Source organism: Haliotis cracherodii, unplaced genomic scaffold, assembly GCF_022045235.1.
Source record: "Haliotis cracherodii isolate W230 unplaced genomic scaffold, xgHalCrac1.p SCAF_37, whole genome shotgun sequence".
NCBI classification, from domain to species: domain Eukaryota; kingdom Metazoa; phylum Mollusca; class Gastropoda; order Lepetellida; family Haliotidae; genus Haliotis; species Haliotis cracherodii.
In genome coordinates, this window is record NW_027266294.1 from 641,778 (window position 1) to 659,754 (window position 17,977).

Sequence of the window (17,977 nt, forward strand, 5' to 3'; positions counted from 1 at the left end):
CTTTCGAGATTAGTTTTTGAAGGATGCTGACTCTTGACAAGTGTTTTTTTGTTGGCACATATGACATGAACCTATCATGTGATATTTCCTTCATCTGCAGAGAGTCAGTCGGTTCTGTCCAGCTTCCAGTCTCAGCTGACTGGCTCCATCCTGGTGCCCTCCGCCCTCCAGACTGCCATCACCTGGTCTCCACAGCAACAGGCTTGGGCTATCAACATCACAGGTACTCAGGGTTTTCTGCTCACATTGCCTTTCTCAAGTATTCAAAAGTTGACAAATTGTTTAGGTTAAGTTTTAGTTTCTGTTGACGCCTGGATTAATATCATTGTCAAGTTTTCTTCTCTGAAAACAAATCAGCTCCTACTGTAATCAAATCAAGTTCTGATTCATGGCCTTTCATATGCTATTAAATCCCAGTTATTAATTCTGCTTCAATTCAGGAATCAGGAATTAACTTTGGCTTCTATACAGGGACCGTAAATAACTTCTGCTTCAATTCAGGAACAAGAATAAACTTCTGCTTCAATTCATGAACCGTAATTAACTTTGGCTTCTATACAGGGACCGTAAATAACTTCTGCTTCAATTCAGGAACCGTAATAAACTTCTGCTTCAATTCAGGAACCATAATTAACTTCTGCTTCAATTAATGAACTGTAATTAACTTCTGCTTCAGGTTCCTTGATTGGATACCCAGGTGTGGTTGGAGTTCAGATATTTGACAAGATGATGACTCGCTGTATCGGCTACTTTGATGTCCTCATCACTGACCGGCCCCAATTCCATGTCCAGTTCAATGTGTCCAGCTCACAGCCTCAGCTCCCCGACATCTTCATGGTGCTTCTCAATGACTCGGTCACATCCCACCGTGTCGTCCTCTCCTCCATGGTCCTTCCACAACCCATCTCTGTGGCAACGGTGGACCTGCATCAGGCCAGCCGAGCACAGGCAGCCCCCACCCACTCCTCCATCTGGCTCCCAGTCATCGTCACCGTCACATTGTCACTCGTCACCATCCTGGTTGTGTTTGTTGTGTATGTCTGTGTCCACCTGAGATCGAGACATTCAGCAGAGGAGCTGGTGAAAACGGAGTCAGTGCTGCTGAATAATGCCGATGCTGTGAAGGTCCCGGACAAGATCTACAGCACCTCCTCTTCCAGGGCAGTGGCCTCCAGAACCGTTGTGTTCGCCTTCATCCTCCTCTACATCACATATTCCATCGTGTTCACATTCTCTGTGGCTTTTGGAATTCTTTACTTCTCACATCTCACAGCATTATCCAATTTCACGAGAGTGTCCAACCTGACTGAGAAGCTCCATCAGGAAGTCAGCATGTCAATGAATGAACTTAAAACCTTTGAAAAAACAGAAATCCGTTATTTAAAAAAACTGTTCCGGCAGCGGAAAGATGCCTGCATGGAACACCTCAACAGGGAGAACTCGGATGTGCTGAGTCAGCAAGTGAATCTGCTGAACAAGCAGCTGCAGGTCATCTATGTGCAGAATGGATCCCTCCAGTATCTGTCTGACAACGTCGCTGAAGTAAATGCTGAAAGGCACATAGAAAAAATACAAATGTTTATAAAAGAATGTAATAACAGTGTTCAAAAGCATTTCCATCGATTGACTGAGAAGTATTACAGTGAGCTGGAAGAAGTATCCAGGAATGGGTGGCTGGACTTCCCCCGGGACATGTTTCTGGGGCAGACCAAGAGCGGGGAAGACGTCAGCCCCATGTCTGCATCTCACCTGCAGAAGTTCATGGCCTGGCTACAGATGGACAAAGCTGATGCCCTGCTGCAGGTCCAGGAGACACTGGCCAACAGGTACGATGTTCTTGATGCCCATTTATATCTACTGACTGAAATGTCATAGCCTGTTTTTCTGTCATCGACTGTTTGTCTTCATAATCCTAACATCATGATTGTCAGTCATAACCATCTTCGCCTTGAACCCAATTAATAAAGCTGAAACTATCTCATGATAAAATTGCATTTTATTCAAGATATTTAAATTTGAGTTTCACTATTGCCAATGTATTGAAAAAACTGTTTATGACCAAAATGAAACTTGGAATGTGTTCAGTTAGAAGTGGGAATCCGCTTTTCATTATTTCTTCTCTTTAACTGTTTAGACCATATTCTTAAGTTCTCTCAAAACGGATTCTTGCACTGTTGTTATCATCATAGAAGCACTGGACCAGTGAAGCTGAAACTTCACTTGTCCCCCCAGTTTGTTCCTGCATGTCACATTGAAACCTATTTATGGCCATTACACACATAGTTGTTCAAGATTTATTGAAATTTGGAAAATAATTTGTATGAATACTTTTCTTTCAGATTGGAGTCACTAGTTCCTTCTTTCCAGTCGTTGATTGCCACCAACATCAACTCAGTCCAGGCGAACAGTGTCCCTTCCATCCAAGTCAGCAACAGCAGCCTGCAAGCCTACAAGTATGTGGTGATGAAGAGGACTCTGGACACTCCAGACAAGGGACACGTTGATGGCAAAAACAGAACCACAAGTAGTGTGGAGACAATAGACATGAAGTTGAACTCTATATTGTACATCGCCATGACTTTGTTTCTACTGATGGACATTTTCCTGTGGGTGTTCCGTCTTGCATGGTTGTACACACAAGTTCAGGAGGCCAATCAAGGATGCGAAGAGCTCATTCCGCAGGATGAGGCAGCCAGAAAAGTCCTTGAGACGAAGACGGGTCAGAATCCCCCCCGACAGTTTGATGCTCTGGAGCATCCCTATGTTCTCTCACACAATGATAACGTGAACCAGGACAATGAACTCAATGTGTACTTCTGTCAGTCATATCCACGTTCAAAGGAAGATATTTTGCGAGACATTTGGGCTCAAAAGTTGGCCACAAAGCCAAAGACTTCCAGAGAGAAGCTTGAGGACATTTGGATGGTGCAGGACATTATGGCCTGTATGTGTTGGCTGCACCGCGCCCTCATGTCGAAGCTGCTGTGGCGATTCCTGTACACCGCCGCTGTCATCCTCTTTGTATGCTGCATCATGTACGTCGTGGACTCCTGGCTCTGTGCCGACAACTTCCACTCACTGGTTGGCTCAGATCTCCTCATGTCTGAGCTGGAATGGCAGGCTCAGACTGTGAATAGTCATGTGTCTACTGTAGCTGATATGATGAACACCATTCTGCAGGAGCTGAAGGTGTCAGTGGACTACGATGTAGAGACAACCAATGTGTTGCTGTTCCATACATGGGAGACTCAGGTAGGTGACACTCTTACATTCACCAGGAACCTACAAAGATGTTTCAGTTTGAGATGATGAATGATGTACACGGTTGGTAAAATGTTCAGAAATTATGTGACTGTGTTGCAGATGTCTGTTCTGACGTCGATGTTATCCAACTTGTGCAACAGCTCTAATGCTGTAACCTGCAACCTCACCTTCCTCAATACTCCGCATCAACAGCCGCTGTCGTCCTGCAACTTCCTGCCACTGAAGGTCAACACATATACAGGTAAATATGTAATAAATTATCTCACCTCTGCCATTGACGGTCAAGACATATACAGTAAATATATAATAAAATATCTGACCTCTGCCACTGAAGGTCAACACATATACAGTAAATATATAATAAAATATCTGACCTCTACCACAGAAGGTCAACACATATACAGTAAAAATGTAATAAATTATCTGACCTCTGCCACTGAAGGGCAACACATATACAGTAAATATATGACATCAATGTATATGCCGCGAGTCTTGACAGGAATATCTGAACCCCACCTCTCAAGGTTGTCATAATTAACTCATGTTTGAAAGCATGTTTGATATCATGCATTTTTGCTGAAGCACTTATTTTCTTTGTGTCTTCTTTTCCAGACTTGGACATCCTAAAGTTAAAGAGTTTGGTTATAACAGAGTTGTCTCCCCTTCTGGAAATGTCAAGGCACCTTGTGTTTATGACTGCATATATTGTGATTGTGTTATTGTGTGCACGAATTGTGTGTCAAGTGACAGCAAGGACTGTGAAGGACTACCTCATTGTGTCAGGGCACTTGCCCCGAGCAAGGATTTATCAGTTCAGTAACACAATGACAGGGATGTCTGACGATCCCCACGATCAGGAGAAGGAGATTCACCGCAGTGCATCCTGGTTAGAGAGTTGTGAGAGTGGTGTGTATGTTGGAGACAATGATGACTCGGCCAGAGAGTCAACAATATGATCCACCGCAGTGCAACCTGGGTAGAGAGTTGTGAGAGACGTCTATGTGTTTGAAGATATGATGACTCGGCCAGAGACGTCTATGTGTTTGAGAATATGACAACTCTGCCAGAGAGTCAACAATATGATCCACCGCAGTGCATCCTGGGTAGAGAGTTGTGAGAGACATCTATGTGTTTGAAGATATGATGACTCGGCCAGAGACGTCTATGTGTTTGAAGATATGACAACTCGGTCAGAGAGTCAATAATATGATCCACTGAAGTGCATCCTCTGAAGAGAGTTGTACGTGACGTCTTTGTGTTGGAGACAATAATAACAGCCAGATTCAACAATGTGATCCACCCAATAGGAAGAGAGTTGTGAAAATTATATTCTTGTGAGAGACAACAATGACTCTGACAGATTCCAAAATATAATCCACAAAGTGCATCATGGGTAGTGTCAACAATATGATCCACCGCAGTGCATCATGGGTAGAAATTTTAAGAGATGTCTGTGTGTCAGAGACAATGATGACTCGGCCAGAGAGACAACCATGTGATCCACCGCATTGGAACATGGGTAGAGAGCTGTAAGAGACCTCTATGTGTTGAAAACAGCCAGATTCAACAATGTCATCCATAGAGTTGGTAGAAAGTTGTGAGAGCGATGTGTTTGTTGGAGACAATGATGACTCATTTGGCCACAATCAAGATGGAGGATTGTGAGAGCTATATGTGATGGATGTGAGTGTGTCCACTATCAAGATGGAGGGTTGTGAGAGCTATATACATGTTGGATGTGAGTGTGGCCACTATCAAGATGGAGGGTTGTGAGAGCTATATACTTGTTGGATGTGAGTGTGGCCACAATGAAGATGGAGGATTGTGAGAGCTATACGTGTTTGGTGTGAGTGTGGCCACTATCAAGATGGAGGATTGTGAGAGCTATACGTGTTGGCTGTGAGTGTGGCCACTATCAAGATGGAGGGTTGTGAGAGCTATATACATGTTGGCTGTGAGTGTGGCCACTATCAAGATTGAGGGTTGTGAGAGCTATATACCTGTTGGCTGTGAGTGTGGTCACTATCAAGATGGAGGATTGTGAGAGCTATATACCTGTTGGCTGTGAGTGTGGTCACTATCAAGATGGAGGGTTGTGAGAGCTATATACGTGTTGGCTGTGAGTGTGGTCACTATCAAGATGGAGGATTGTGAGAGCTATATACATGTTGGCTGTGAGTGTGGTCACTATCAAGATGGAGGGTTGTGAGAGCTATATATGTGTTGGCTGTGAGTGTGGCCACTATCAAGATGGAGGGTTGTGAGAGCTATATACTTGTTGGCTGTGAGTGTGGTCACCATCAAGATGGAGGGTTGTGAGAGCTATATACGTGTTGGCTGTGAGTGTGGTCACTATCAAGATGGAGGGTTGTGAGAGCTATATACGTGTTGGCTGTTAGTGTGGTCACTATCAAGATGGAGTGTTGTGGTGTTAATATTGGCCACAGTGATTGGTGTATACTGACTGTGTACACCCCTACGTCAGTCATGTGGGTCATTAACTTCAAGGAGCAATAGGAGAGTTTGTGTGTTACTCCGATATAGTCACACCGTCGCTGCGTGACTGGTACTGACCTCATTTTTTTCATCTGACTTGATGGTTGCATTATGTTATTTACTGCACAACTTGTTGATTTGTATTATTTATTTTGTTAAGTTTTAGAATGATAAAGCAACTAATCATTTTTTCTATTCATCATTTCTGTGTTACAATGGACACACTGCTTCCTACCTGTTTGTGAAGGAAGATGGGGTGTTGTTCGCTGTGTTCTTGTGTGAGTAGTTCCCTGTTGTGTTGTGTTGTGTCTGTGACTGTATGCCTGTGTGATGTTTTCTGTGTATATGGGAGTATATGTTATGTGTGGGAGGAAACTGTGTGATGAGGAGACTGTGGTATAACTATGATGAGAAGACTGTAGTATAACTGTGATGAGACTGTGGTATAACTGTGATAAGGAGACTGTGGTATAACTGTGATAAGGAGACTGTGGTATAACTGTGATGAGGAGACTGTGGTATACCTGTTTGATGAGACTGTGGTATAACTGTGTGATGAGACTGGTATAACTGTGTGATTAGGAGACTGTGGTATAACTGTGTGATTAGGAAACTGTGGTATAACTGTGGTGATGAGACTGTGGTATAACTGTGTGATTAGGAAACTGTGGTATAACTGTGATGAGGAGACTGTGGTATAACTGTGATGAGGAGACTGTGGTATAACTGTGATTAGGAGACTGTGGTATAACTGTGTGATTAGGAAACTGTGGTATAACTGTGGTGATGAGACTGTGGTATAACTGTGATGAGACTGGTATAACTGTGTGATTAGGAAACTGTGGTATAACTGTAGTGAGGAGACTGTGGTTTAACTGTGAGGAGACTGTGGTATAACTGTGTGATTAGGAAACTGGTATTACTGTGATGAGGAGACTGGTATAACTGTGATGAGGAGACTGTGGTATAACTGTGGTGATGAGACTGGTATAACTGTGTGATTAGGAAACTGTGGTGATGAGACTGGTATAACTGTGTGATTAGGAAACTGTGGTATAACTGTAGTGAGGAGACTGTGGTATAACTGTGTGATTAGGAGACAGGTCGCAGACATTTACCACGTCAGTGAAACCCACGAGCAAAGGTATGGTACTGACAAACTGTGGTGTGACTGTGTGGTGAGGATACAGTGGTGTAAATGTGTTGAGGAGATTGGTATGACTGTGATATGACTGTGACAAGGAGACTGTGGTATAACTGTGTGACAAGGAGACTATGGTATGACTGTGCAATGAGGAGACTGGTATAACTGTGCGATAAGGATACTGTGGTATAACTGTGCGATAAGGATACTGTGGTATAACTGTGTGATGAGAATACTGTGGTATAGATGAGGATACTGTGGTATAACTGTTTATGGTGTGTGATGTACTGTGATCATGAGAATTGATTTTTTAGATGATTTCTCTGTATATGTACCTTCACATGCTTGAAATGTCTACAACATCATTGGAGTACATTCATATTTATTATAATAAAATGGGGTTTAATATTGATGGACATTTTGTTCTTCTTGGCATGTGGTCAAAGGGAGATAACTCACACTCTCACATGCCCCATACCAGCCCTATCTGTGTTTCAGGAACCAGAAATATCACTGAGCACTGGAGAGGAATTGCTCTTTGAATTTCCAGGTTTGGTTTAGTAGATAGCTGTAGTAAGTAGTTTTTTTGCAGCGTTAAACAACAAACAAACAAATCACTTTGAGGACTCTCTACATACTGGTGACAGTCGTCTCAGCCATGGAGAAGATGGAGCTATGAAAAGTAGTTTGTTTTGTTTGTTTTTGTTTAACGCCGCACTCAGCAATATTCCAGCTATATGACGGCGGTCTGCGGTCTGCAAATAATCGAGTCTGGACTAGACAATCCAGTTATTGACATCATGAGCATGAATCCACACAGTCGGGATACGATGACATGCATCAACCACGTCAGCGAGCCTGACAACCCACATCACGCTAGTCGCCCTTTACGACAAATATAGTCACAGACCACAAGGAAACAAAAACCTATTTGAAAGCACGGAATCGACTTGTAAGAAATTTCAGATAGCGATTTTACATAAAATGCAGGCATCTTCGGTATGTACAACTTGGTACAATTCGATAGATCGTAACATCGTTGATGCAAATATCGCATTCAAAACATCGAATTTTGAATGAAAAGCTTCTTTTTTCAAGTGTAAGTTTTGAAAATGAGCTGAACAAACCATAAACAAACCAGCTATGTAAGCACTTACCACTTACGACTGTCAAATCAAAATATGTTATCCAAGTGCTGCGATATCCTTTAGCGTCGTCTGCTTGAACCGCGCGTGAGCAACAGCATCCACTATTGCAAGAGTAGCTTCCCTTGAATAATGTTTCGAAAACCTTGGACCAACGATAGAAAACGTACTGACTACTACTGAGACATTGAACTTTTGCCAGTATGTTTTATTATGTTAAAAGAACTGTAAGATCTGACGAATCCAGTCCGTATTTTCTCTCAATCTGTAGGATTTTTTATGTGCCGCCAAAATGACCAGTGAATGTGTTAACATTTTGAGTTTTCACAGAATCATTGTATCAATATTCAATTTGTAAATGTTTTGTGCCACACATGGGACAGTGTCCTTCACGAGCATCGGCCCAGCAGCTGATTCAGCCAATACAGAGGCCGACATGCCGACGGCGGTCGATTGCTGTTGTTGCCCGGCTAGATATGTCTCTCCTCTTCAACCCTCACTTTGAAGTCAAATAAAATTCAGCATACATCACGCACACATGTACAAATACACTTTACAGTTTTAAATACTGTGGGAAATTCTCTGTTCTGCGATATCATCAACTGGCAATTCAGGCAAAGCAAAACTATTGAACATGACCTCTAAAAATTAGGACTGGTACATTGTAAATGTCGCCATTTTGTACACATTATTAAATCACCAATAACGGCGTTATTTACCACATGTTTTGAAATTTAAATTTCGGACATTTACTGGGAAAAAAGAATTTCAAAAATAGCACATTAGTGATCACGGTCTTTTATCAAATTACCAGTGATCATTCCAAAACGTCGCCGATAACCCTAGACTTGTTAAGAATGTTTTGGAAAATACGCAAATCCGAACACAAACTTTCCGCCATATTGGATAGTGTTTAGAAAAACACGTTTCACGTATACCGGTTATGAGATATGAGTTATAGGTGAGTTAGGGCCATCCATTTCGCTATTACTTCCTGTTTTATGAAGTACGATTTCATCATTTCTTATGGGGGTTTGTATACTATAAACGTATACAATTTCAATATCGATATTTGTGTTGGAATAGCTTGGTTCCTCGTGAACAAAACACCACGAAAATATATAGTCCTTGTCAACAGCTAATTCTCACCAAATGACTTGAGTTACAGCAAACTAGCGCTGAAAATAGCGGAGTTATGCTCCCTATTCGTTGTACGTTTGTAAATCAGTTTTCGTCATTTACGGCAGGCTATTTCATGTATTGAATTATAACGTTATACATAAGCATATGAATCCATTTAATATATATTTATGTCGTTCAGATATTAGGCAGTATTCTGTTCGCTCACAGTTTCCGTAAAGCTGCTAATTGAAACGTATCTTCGCACCGTACATTTTCGGTGTACGAAATTTGCTGTTTTTCAACTCAGAATAAATTTTCGGACAACACTTATGAGTGTCTTTTTTATTCAAACCGGTTTAATATTTGCAGTTAAATATACACCATTGGATGGGAAATTTAATATTCTACATCTCTGCGTAAGTTTATAGCCGGAGGTAGATCCAGTACCGCGTGAGCGCAATTCTCGCACAACGTTCACTTTTCAGATCTTATGAAAATGTGTGTCAGAAAAAAGATTTCGGCATTCGGCGGGTTTACAACCAACGTCGGCCGGATGTTGGAGTAAGTGAGTGAGTGAGTGAGTTTGTTTTTTTACCACTAGGCTACCCGACCGCCCCCGATGTTGGAGTGCTCACTAGGAATTATTGTACCTAAAAAGGATGTAAGTAATAGAAAACAAGTTACAGACATCAATATTTGTTTTAATTATTCACATGATCAATATCAAATGTCGTTTCACGGACTCAACAATGTGTGCCAAGTTTAGGTCCTTGTAGGATTTACAAACATAGTCGCACCTTTGGATTTGCCCTTGTTTGATAGTTGACCCCATCCTCGTGTATCCCCACCGCAAGGTAGACAAGAAATCTTGTGATGCGTCACATCAACACGGCGGAAAACTATTTGCTCATCAGAATAAATTGACAATGAAATAATTTCCCCAAAATATTTAAGAAGCTGTGAACTCCCGCTGTGAACACTGAAAGGCTAGAATAGCAAAATGAGATAAAAATGGGGATTTATCTTGTTATGAATTAGGAAAGAAATTGGTAAAATAATACAATATCTTAAATAATATAATATCTGAAAGAAAATTACATTGTTTTTCAAATTTAAATTTAAACAAATTTGAATGAGAAAAAACGTTTTTCAGCACGTCATATTAGCACAAACACATTCCGAAGAAACAAATACTCGTTCGAATGCAATATTCACTCATTAGTTCCACTTTTATATGTTTCACTGTCTGTTTTACCTCCTACAGTTACCTCCCCTACTGTGTTCGATTCATTAACACCGCTGGAACCCCGTGAAATAACCCCGGTAGACTGTTCACAGGCTCCCTTTCATTATTGTCATAAAAAATTAACGCATTTTATTAATTCAGGTTACAACAACAACATATCAGCCAATAACAACATTTGTCATGCACCATGATTATTTCACGTTACTAGCTTGGCCTTTAACGTGTATGGGTTTGACGCTGCTCGGGCGCACGGTACAAGAAACACACCCTACTCCTCCCTTATCTCGTTACCTTAGCTTTGATGAACTAGAATGTACTTTTTCAATATGTGGCTCCCAAAATGAAGTCTTTGATAGGCATTTGGAAGTTGGACGAACACGACATACCTGACACATATTTAAATTAGTTTCCCCGCACTGGTTCCGTAGCGTGCTTGTCCAGGCTCCTAAGAGGCGACTAAAGGGATCGGGTGGTCAGTCTCCTCAAAACAATTCCTTAAATAGTGAGAAAGTGTATTCTTTCCATCTCCCTTGCATAATTCCTGTAAAATATACTTTTTAAATTTGTTTAAATAATATTTCACTTATAGATAGTATGGATAACTTAGATTACTTGATGTTTCCTATAGTGAACAAGTACGACGTGCATATGATTGTGGTGATCACGTCGGACGGAATCCTTTAACACCAGAAAATGCATACCCTGGGCCGAGGGGATTGTCCATTTGACAGCATCGACAGCCAATGGTGCCACTTTGGAGCATAAGTTTATATTAAATCGAAATTTCATTTTATTTCAATTACTTGTGTATTTTTTCGAAATGTCGATTTTTTCTCGTCCTATTTAATATAATTTCATAATTTTGATTGCTTTCTCGTAATTCAAAACTGTCAAAAACTCGAAATTTAGAGTCTGTTCCTGCTAACTCAACTTTTATCTCGAAATTTCAAGTTTTTTCTCGTTATTTCGAGTAGTGCCCCCCCCCCCCCCCCTGCACACACACACACACACACACACACACACTGAGAGAGGATTTTGATATTTTGTATTTCGGACCCCTCCTTCTTCAAAATGCTGGATACGTTCTTAAATGTTATTGACTCTGCTTATCAATCAGTTTACTTGATTTTACTCATTGTTTGTGTATGAACTAGCAATTAGCCAAAACGTTCAATGTTTTATCAGACTTTGGAACAGGTACCAAGAAAGCCAAAATGTTCAGGATCGACAGGAGTACAGGATCGATTAATCCGAAACCTGGCTCTACGAAAGCGAGTTCAAACGGCGAGTCAAATTGCTACAGACTCTCATCACGCCACAGGAGTACGAGTCACGCCACAGGAGTACGAGTCACGCCACAGGAGTACGAGTCACGGCACAGGGGTATATGTCACGCCACAGAAGGACGAGTCACGCCACAGGAGTACGAGTCACGCCACAGGAGTACGAGTCATGCCACAGGAGTTCGAGTCACGGCACAGGGGTATATGTCACGCCACAGAAGGACGAGTCACGCCACAGGAGTACGAGTCACGCCACAGGAGGACGAGTCACGCCACAGGAGTACGTGTCACGCCACAGGAGTACGAGTCACGCCACAGGAGTATGAGACACGCCACAGGAGTACGAGTCACGGCACAGGAGTCAAGTCACGGCACAGGGGTATATGTCACGACACAGGAGGACGAGTCACGGCACAGGAGTACGAGTCACGCCACAGGAGTACGAGTCACGGCACAGGAGTACGAGTCACGGCACAGGAGTACGAGCCACGGCACAGGAGTACGAGGCACGCCACAGGAGTACGAGTCACGCCACAGGAGGACGAGGCACGCCACAGGAGTTCGAGGCACGCCACAGGAGTACGAGTCACGGCAAAGGCGGTCAGACGTCTACATGCAGCCAATGCTCAACGCCACGTGTTGTGCGGCCCCTACCACGTCACGTGCCAATTCGTTCATTATTAGCACAGGTATGTTAATATTTTATATATTTTTTCCTGTGTGGGCATGGTCCCGTTTGCTACGTATGTCACAATTAATTTCGTAGAGCTGATTACTCGGCTATCACCTTAAAACAGAGAGAAGGCCGCTGAGTCCCTTTAAGTCTGTATTCGTGGCAGAGTGAAGTATCTGCCACTGGACTCCGTATATATAGAGACCCAGGCCTTCTGTAGAATGCGTTAGTTACCTACTAATATTAGCTCTTAATAACACAAGAACGCCTCCGTGGTCTTGCGGTAGAGGGTCCGCCTTGAGAGCGGAAGGTCCGGGGTTCGATCCCCGGCCGCGTCATACCGAGAGACGTTAAAAGATGGTACTTGTTTTTACCCTGTCTGGCGCTCGGCATTAAGGGGCTAAAACAAGGACTGGTCGGCTCGGAGTCAGTATACTGTGTCTGAGTGGGGCATTTATGTTAAACTGCGGCATGGTATCTCAGTGAGCTAGCACTATAAATCGGCATCAGTCCGGACTAGTATAAACACATGCACGTCGCTATATAAGTGCAATAATCTAGGACGCGACGATAAACCCCATTTCACCTCACCTTAATAACACAGGAGGCTCTGCAGGTCTGTCGACAACATCTAATGAAACTAACTGCCAGGTACTATAAAAGTCAAGGATAACTACAGTAAACTACGGTTATAACGAACTCAACGGGACTTCTAATTTTTGTTCGTTATAACCGTAGTTCGTTATAAGTACATACTAGTATACAGCATGACTACAGCAAGTAGTCGGGACCAAAAAGTGAGTTCGTTATATCCGTCAGTTCGTTATAACCGTAGTTTACTGTATATTATTAGATATATATATTTGTGAGATCGTTTATGCTTACGACTGCGTCCAGCCTGTGTGTTATATCATGGCGTGTCAGCTTAATGTGGGAGGAAAGCCCGAAGTGATGCAGGTCTCAGACGTTTACCACTTCGGTGTAACCATGTTAGTTCACCTCGGAAATCTAAACTGTTTTGTTGGTGTTCAATCTCGACCTATTTATTTGTTAAGAAATGTTGGAATTCAACGATGCGGGGCCTTCAGGAGTAGGCTGTGTCAAGGCAAGATGGCGGATGGTGGGTCTAGATTTTCGAAACGATCTTAGCTACGATATATCTTAGCTTATCTTATCTAACTTACGTTCAAAGATGAAGAGATCGTAAGTTTAATATAAGATTGATTTTCGAAACTATCATAAACCTGATTGTACAACTACGATACCTATCGTAACTGACTGAGAACTGATTTGTGTTGGAGATGTGTTTCCCAATGATGTCTTATTTGAGATAGAAATAGTGATGTGTTTCCCTATAACGTCGCGGGGATTTCCCATCCATTGGCAATAACAACATCACACTGTCACATTATGCAACACGCATCTATTTGAGTGAGGGAGTAATGCACTTTACGGGGCGCACTTTTTCGGATTTCAATTAGCGCCGCGTGTAGGATCAAACTCACGTTGTCAGCTTGAAGCTACATGTAAGCTAGGATAATACATTAATCTAAATTAGCCAACACACCAAGCTGACGAGTCTCGTTTTCACCTCAGCCACAGCGATGGACGGATTCGAGTGTACCGACGTCGAGGTGAACGTTACGTCCATCATTGTGTCATGGAAGAAGATCGTTTCGGGGGCGGCAGCGTTATAATATGGGGTGGGATTACAGCAAGACAGAGGACCCGTTTAAGTGGTAGAGGGAAATCTCAACGGTCAGCGCTACCGCGACGAGATCCTCAGCCCTGTTGTTCTACCGTTTTTGCGTCGTCATGGCCCAGGCATTACCTTTCAACATGACAACGCCCGGCCTCATATTGCTCGACTTGTTCAGGATTCTCTTCAACAGAACAACGTGAATGTCATCCCCTGGACCGCTCGCTCCCCTGATCTCTCACCAATCGAGCACATGTGGGATGAGATGGGAAGTGATGCCAGATTGTGTATTGAAACTTGTTCGCCAAGTGTTTCCAAATCCACCGAATAAAAAATACATGGGACACAAGTGGATCTAATGATTAAACACCGTTTTGTGTGTGAATTATGTGAAAGAAAAATAAATCCATAATTAATATTGTCTTAGAATACTAGTATGCGTATTGGATTTGTCTCGGAAGTGCAATGTTATCTAGACAGGCCGAATGGAGGTCAATACATCTTGTTTATTTATGTTCTTATTAATCAGTTGATTATGTGCATTGTTATGTGGACACACGTGACATATTCATATATTCTTGTCAAGCTAAGAAATATTAAGTAAGGCTTCTTCCTAAACACTAGTAGAAGATCTGTTTAATTATATATTGAACCCCAAAAGAAACGTCCGATTTCTAAAATGATTTAATTGAACTATATTTCTATTTTTTCTCTGCAGTAACGTAGTTGAAAGATAAGACAAGCGTGGTCGGGTATCAAACCCGCACAGTTAATTGAGAATTATAAAACGTTCCTATCAAAATCACAATCCTAAAAACATACAAAACACATGATCGTCTCTCGGGCATCATGTCGTATGCGTGAATGTTAGGGTGAGTGGTTATGATTGACGGGAATTGTCAGAACACGAGAAAACACCGTAAACACATTATTTCCCCCCAAAACTACCTTTAAAACACATGGCAAGAATCTCCAAGAATGTTCGTGACAGAGCCATCGGAATGTTGCACGCAAGCAGACTAGTTGGTGCGTCCGTGGTCAGTACAACGTCCGAGGAGGCGTCACAATGCAGCTACAGTAACCACTGATCGTCCGAGACGTGGTCGTCCACGTGCGACAACACCAGCTCCAGACGGTTTAATTGTGACGTCACATTTACGCAATCCTTTTCTCACAGCAACTGACCTCTCAAGGAACCACAGAATCGGCTGCGACAATATGGTCATACGTTGGGCTAGTTTTAGCACAACGTCATCGACGTCAACGTCGAGAGTGGGCTCGTGCTCATCTGCGTTGGTCTCGACGTGGATGGCAGGGGGTGCTCTTTAGTGACGAATCGTGTTTTTCACTCTCCAGATTTGACAGTCGACATCGGGCGTACAGGGATGAACGTTATACTGACGCTTGTGTTCCTGAGAGATCATTTTGGAGGAGCTGGATGTGTAATGGTTTGGGCTGGAATTGCAGACGGATACGCATAGCTCCTGTAGGTGATACACTTTGGCCATTGACACATAATTTTGTACACTGTCGTGAATGATATATTTTAGACATCAGCATAGATTGATTCATACATTCTTGATTCATACATTCATGATTCATACATTCTTGATTCAATCTTGAGTCTTGTGACCGATATTATGTATTTTCTTCCAATTCTTTTACTGGCCCCTCAATTGTAAGGCTTAATGTTGACAGGTACAAGCTATAATAAAAAACAAATGTGAAATATTGCAACTTGTTACTAAGGTAGTAAGTACATGTTATTATCATAACACCATTGCTTTCCTGTGATACACACTTCAACATTTTCATCAAGAATTATACCCTTTTACACCATTTACATTTGTTATAGCATTGCTGGTTATGATTAACATGTTGTTACTTATATATTTTGTTAATACTTACACATTGTATGGGGCAGTGGGGTAGCCTAGTGGTTAAAGCGTTCGCTCGTCACGCCGGACACGGGTTCGAATCCCGACATTGCTACAATTTCTGGTGTCCCCCGCCGTGATATTGCTGGAATATTGCTAAAAGCGGCGTAAAACCATACTCACTCACTCCAGATTTTATGGGCCCTGTACACAAGTTCGTTTCCTATTCTGTTTACATCCACGTGCTTGGCCTTGCACTTACTGAACCCGGACAAACCAAAGAAAGTAGAGAATTAAATGAAGCACTCATAAAAGAACTAAAGTGACACATCCACACATGTTGAGGCAGCTCTTGTTTCTATTCGTCGAAATCTGAATGCGTGGCGCTGCAGGGACAGGATTCTTGCTCAACAGGTTGTCCCTTACTTCAACGCCAACGCCGACGTGACGTTTCAGCGTGACAACGTCACAAGTCACACCGCACGCACAACACGAGATTTCCTGCAGGTTAACGGATGTCTTGTCTTGGCCAGACCAAAGTCCAGACAGAATCCAGTTGAACATTTGTGGGGCTCCCCTTGGACAGACGTGTGCAACGATGTCAGAATAAGCCCCAGAACATCCGGGAACTTGAAACTGCCTTGTTGGCAGAGTGGAATAACATTCCACAACATGAAACCCAGCCATTAGTGACGTCAACGAGACCCGGATGAGCTCCGATTGATGCGGGGCACGGGTGACCCAGTCGTCTAAGGCGCCGTGATTCGCTGTGCAGAGTTGCATCCCTTGGGTACGCCAGAAACCTATGATTTTGGGTTCGAATCCCGGTTCGCCCCGATTATGTTTCTAGGTTTGTCAGCACCATATCCGTGCTCGTGGGTTTCACTGAAGTGGTAAACGTCTCAGACCTGCATCACTTCGGGCTTTCCTACCACATTAAGCTGACACGCCGCGATATAACTGGAATATTGTTAAAAGCGGCGTTAAACCCAACTCACTCACTTACTCCGATTGATACCCAACACGGGTTTGATAATGTTTCAGTGACCGATTTCTGTTGATATCTACTCACAACACTATGTACTATACACTATATCATAGTTTACACCATCTTGATAATTTAAAATATTGGTTAAAATAAAGTCTAACGTTTCTTTTTTTGTTCAGTCTATAAGTTTTAAAAAAAATAATCTGAATATTGTGTGGTGTAACTGTTGAATGCAAGTGACCAAAACTAAACATTTTAGCCTTAACTACCCAGCTATATGCCATTTTCTGATTGAGATGAAGAAATCTTGTTGCTAAAACTTGTGTGACTGACGTCGATTTCGTATTTATGTATCGTACTGTTAATTTACCGAAACTGTTGTTGGCTGCTGTTCTTCCGTAAATATATACACCACAATACACTTTGACCACAAATGCATCGAATGTGTCACATGTACACATGGCCATGTGCTTTGCTATTAATATCCCAACCGTAAATACGCTCCGCCCACTGTGCATGAAGCAGCCACCCAAATACGACCGATTCGATATTTTATGATAACACGAAAGAGAATTTATTGACTTATCTCTAGATATGTAGCCATTTCTGGTGTCCAAGTTTTGTCATTCAAGTTTGACAATCTTTGTTTTCGTACGGTTTTCAAAAAGCTTCTCTCGACACTCGCTTGTGTTTACATTACCAGTTACTTTCAAAACTGAGGGTGGGTGGGGCTTTATACACATAACACGACGACGTGAACGGCACAGCACGTCACCCAGTAACTCCGTCCTCCTTCATCGTCTACACAAACACCACACTGACTTCACCGACCGCCGCGGGACTCCAGCAGTCTCACCACGTGTTGATGTCCCCAGTGTCTGGCAGCGGCCCCCGCGGGACTCCAGCAGTCTCACCACGTGTTGATGTCTCCAGTGTCTGGCAGCGGCCCCCGCGGGACTCCAGCAGTCTCACCACGTGTTGATGTCCCCAGTGTCTGGCAGCGGCCGCCGCGGGACTCCAGCAGTCTCACCACGTGTTGA

General features: G+C 42.7%; 1 protein-coding gene across 3 annotated transcripts in view; it reads left to right on the forward strand.

Moving 5' to 3' along the window:
* LOC139477913 (uncharacterized) overlaps positions 1 to 7,316 on the forward strand; it is a 263,405-nt gene extending 256,089 nt beyond the window's left edge. For all 3 annotated transcript variants that reach the window (XM_071260356.1, XM_071260357.1, XM_071260358.1), the window contains 5 exons: positions 101 to 223; positions 677 to 1,826; positions 2,340 to 3,252; positions 3,364 to 3,505; positions 3,877 to 7,316. In XM_071260356.1, coding sequence (XP_071116457.1) covers positions 101 to 223; positions 677 to 1,826; positions 2,340 to 3,252; positions 3,364 to 3,505; positions 3,877 to 4,220 — 2,672 coding nt within the window. In that variant the 3' untranslated portion in view covers positions 4,221 to 7,316. The remainder of the gene's footprint in view (positions 1 to 100; positions 224 to 676; positions 1,827 to 2,339; positions 3,253 to 3,363; positions 3,506 to 3,876) is intronic.
* The last annotated feature ends 10,661 nt before the right edge of the window (positions 7,317 to 17,977 follow it).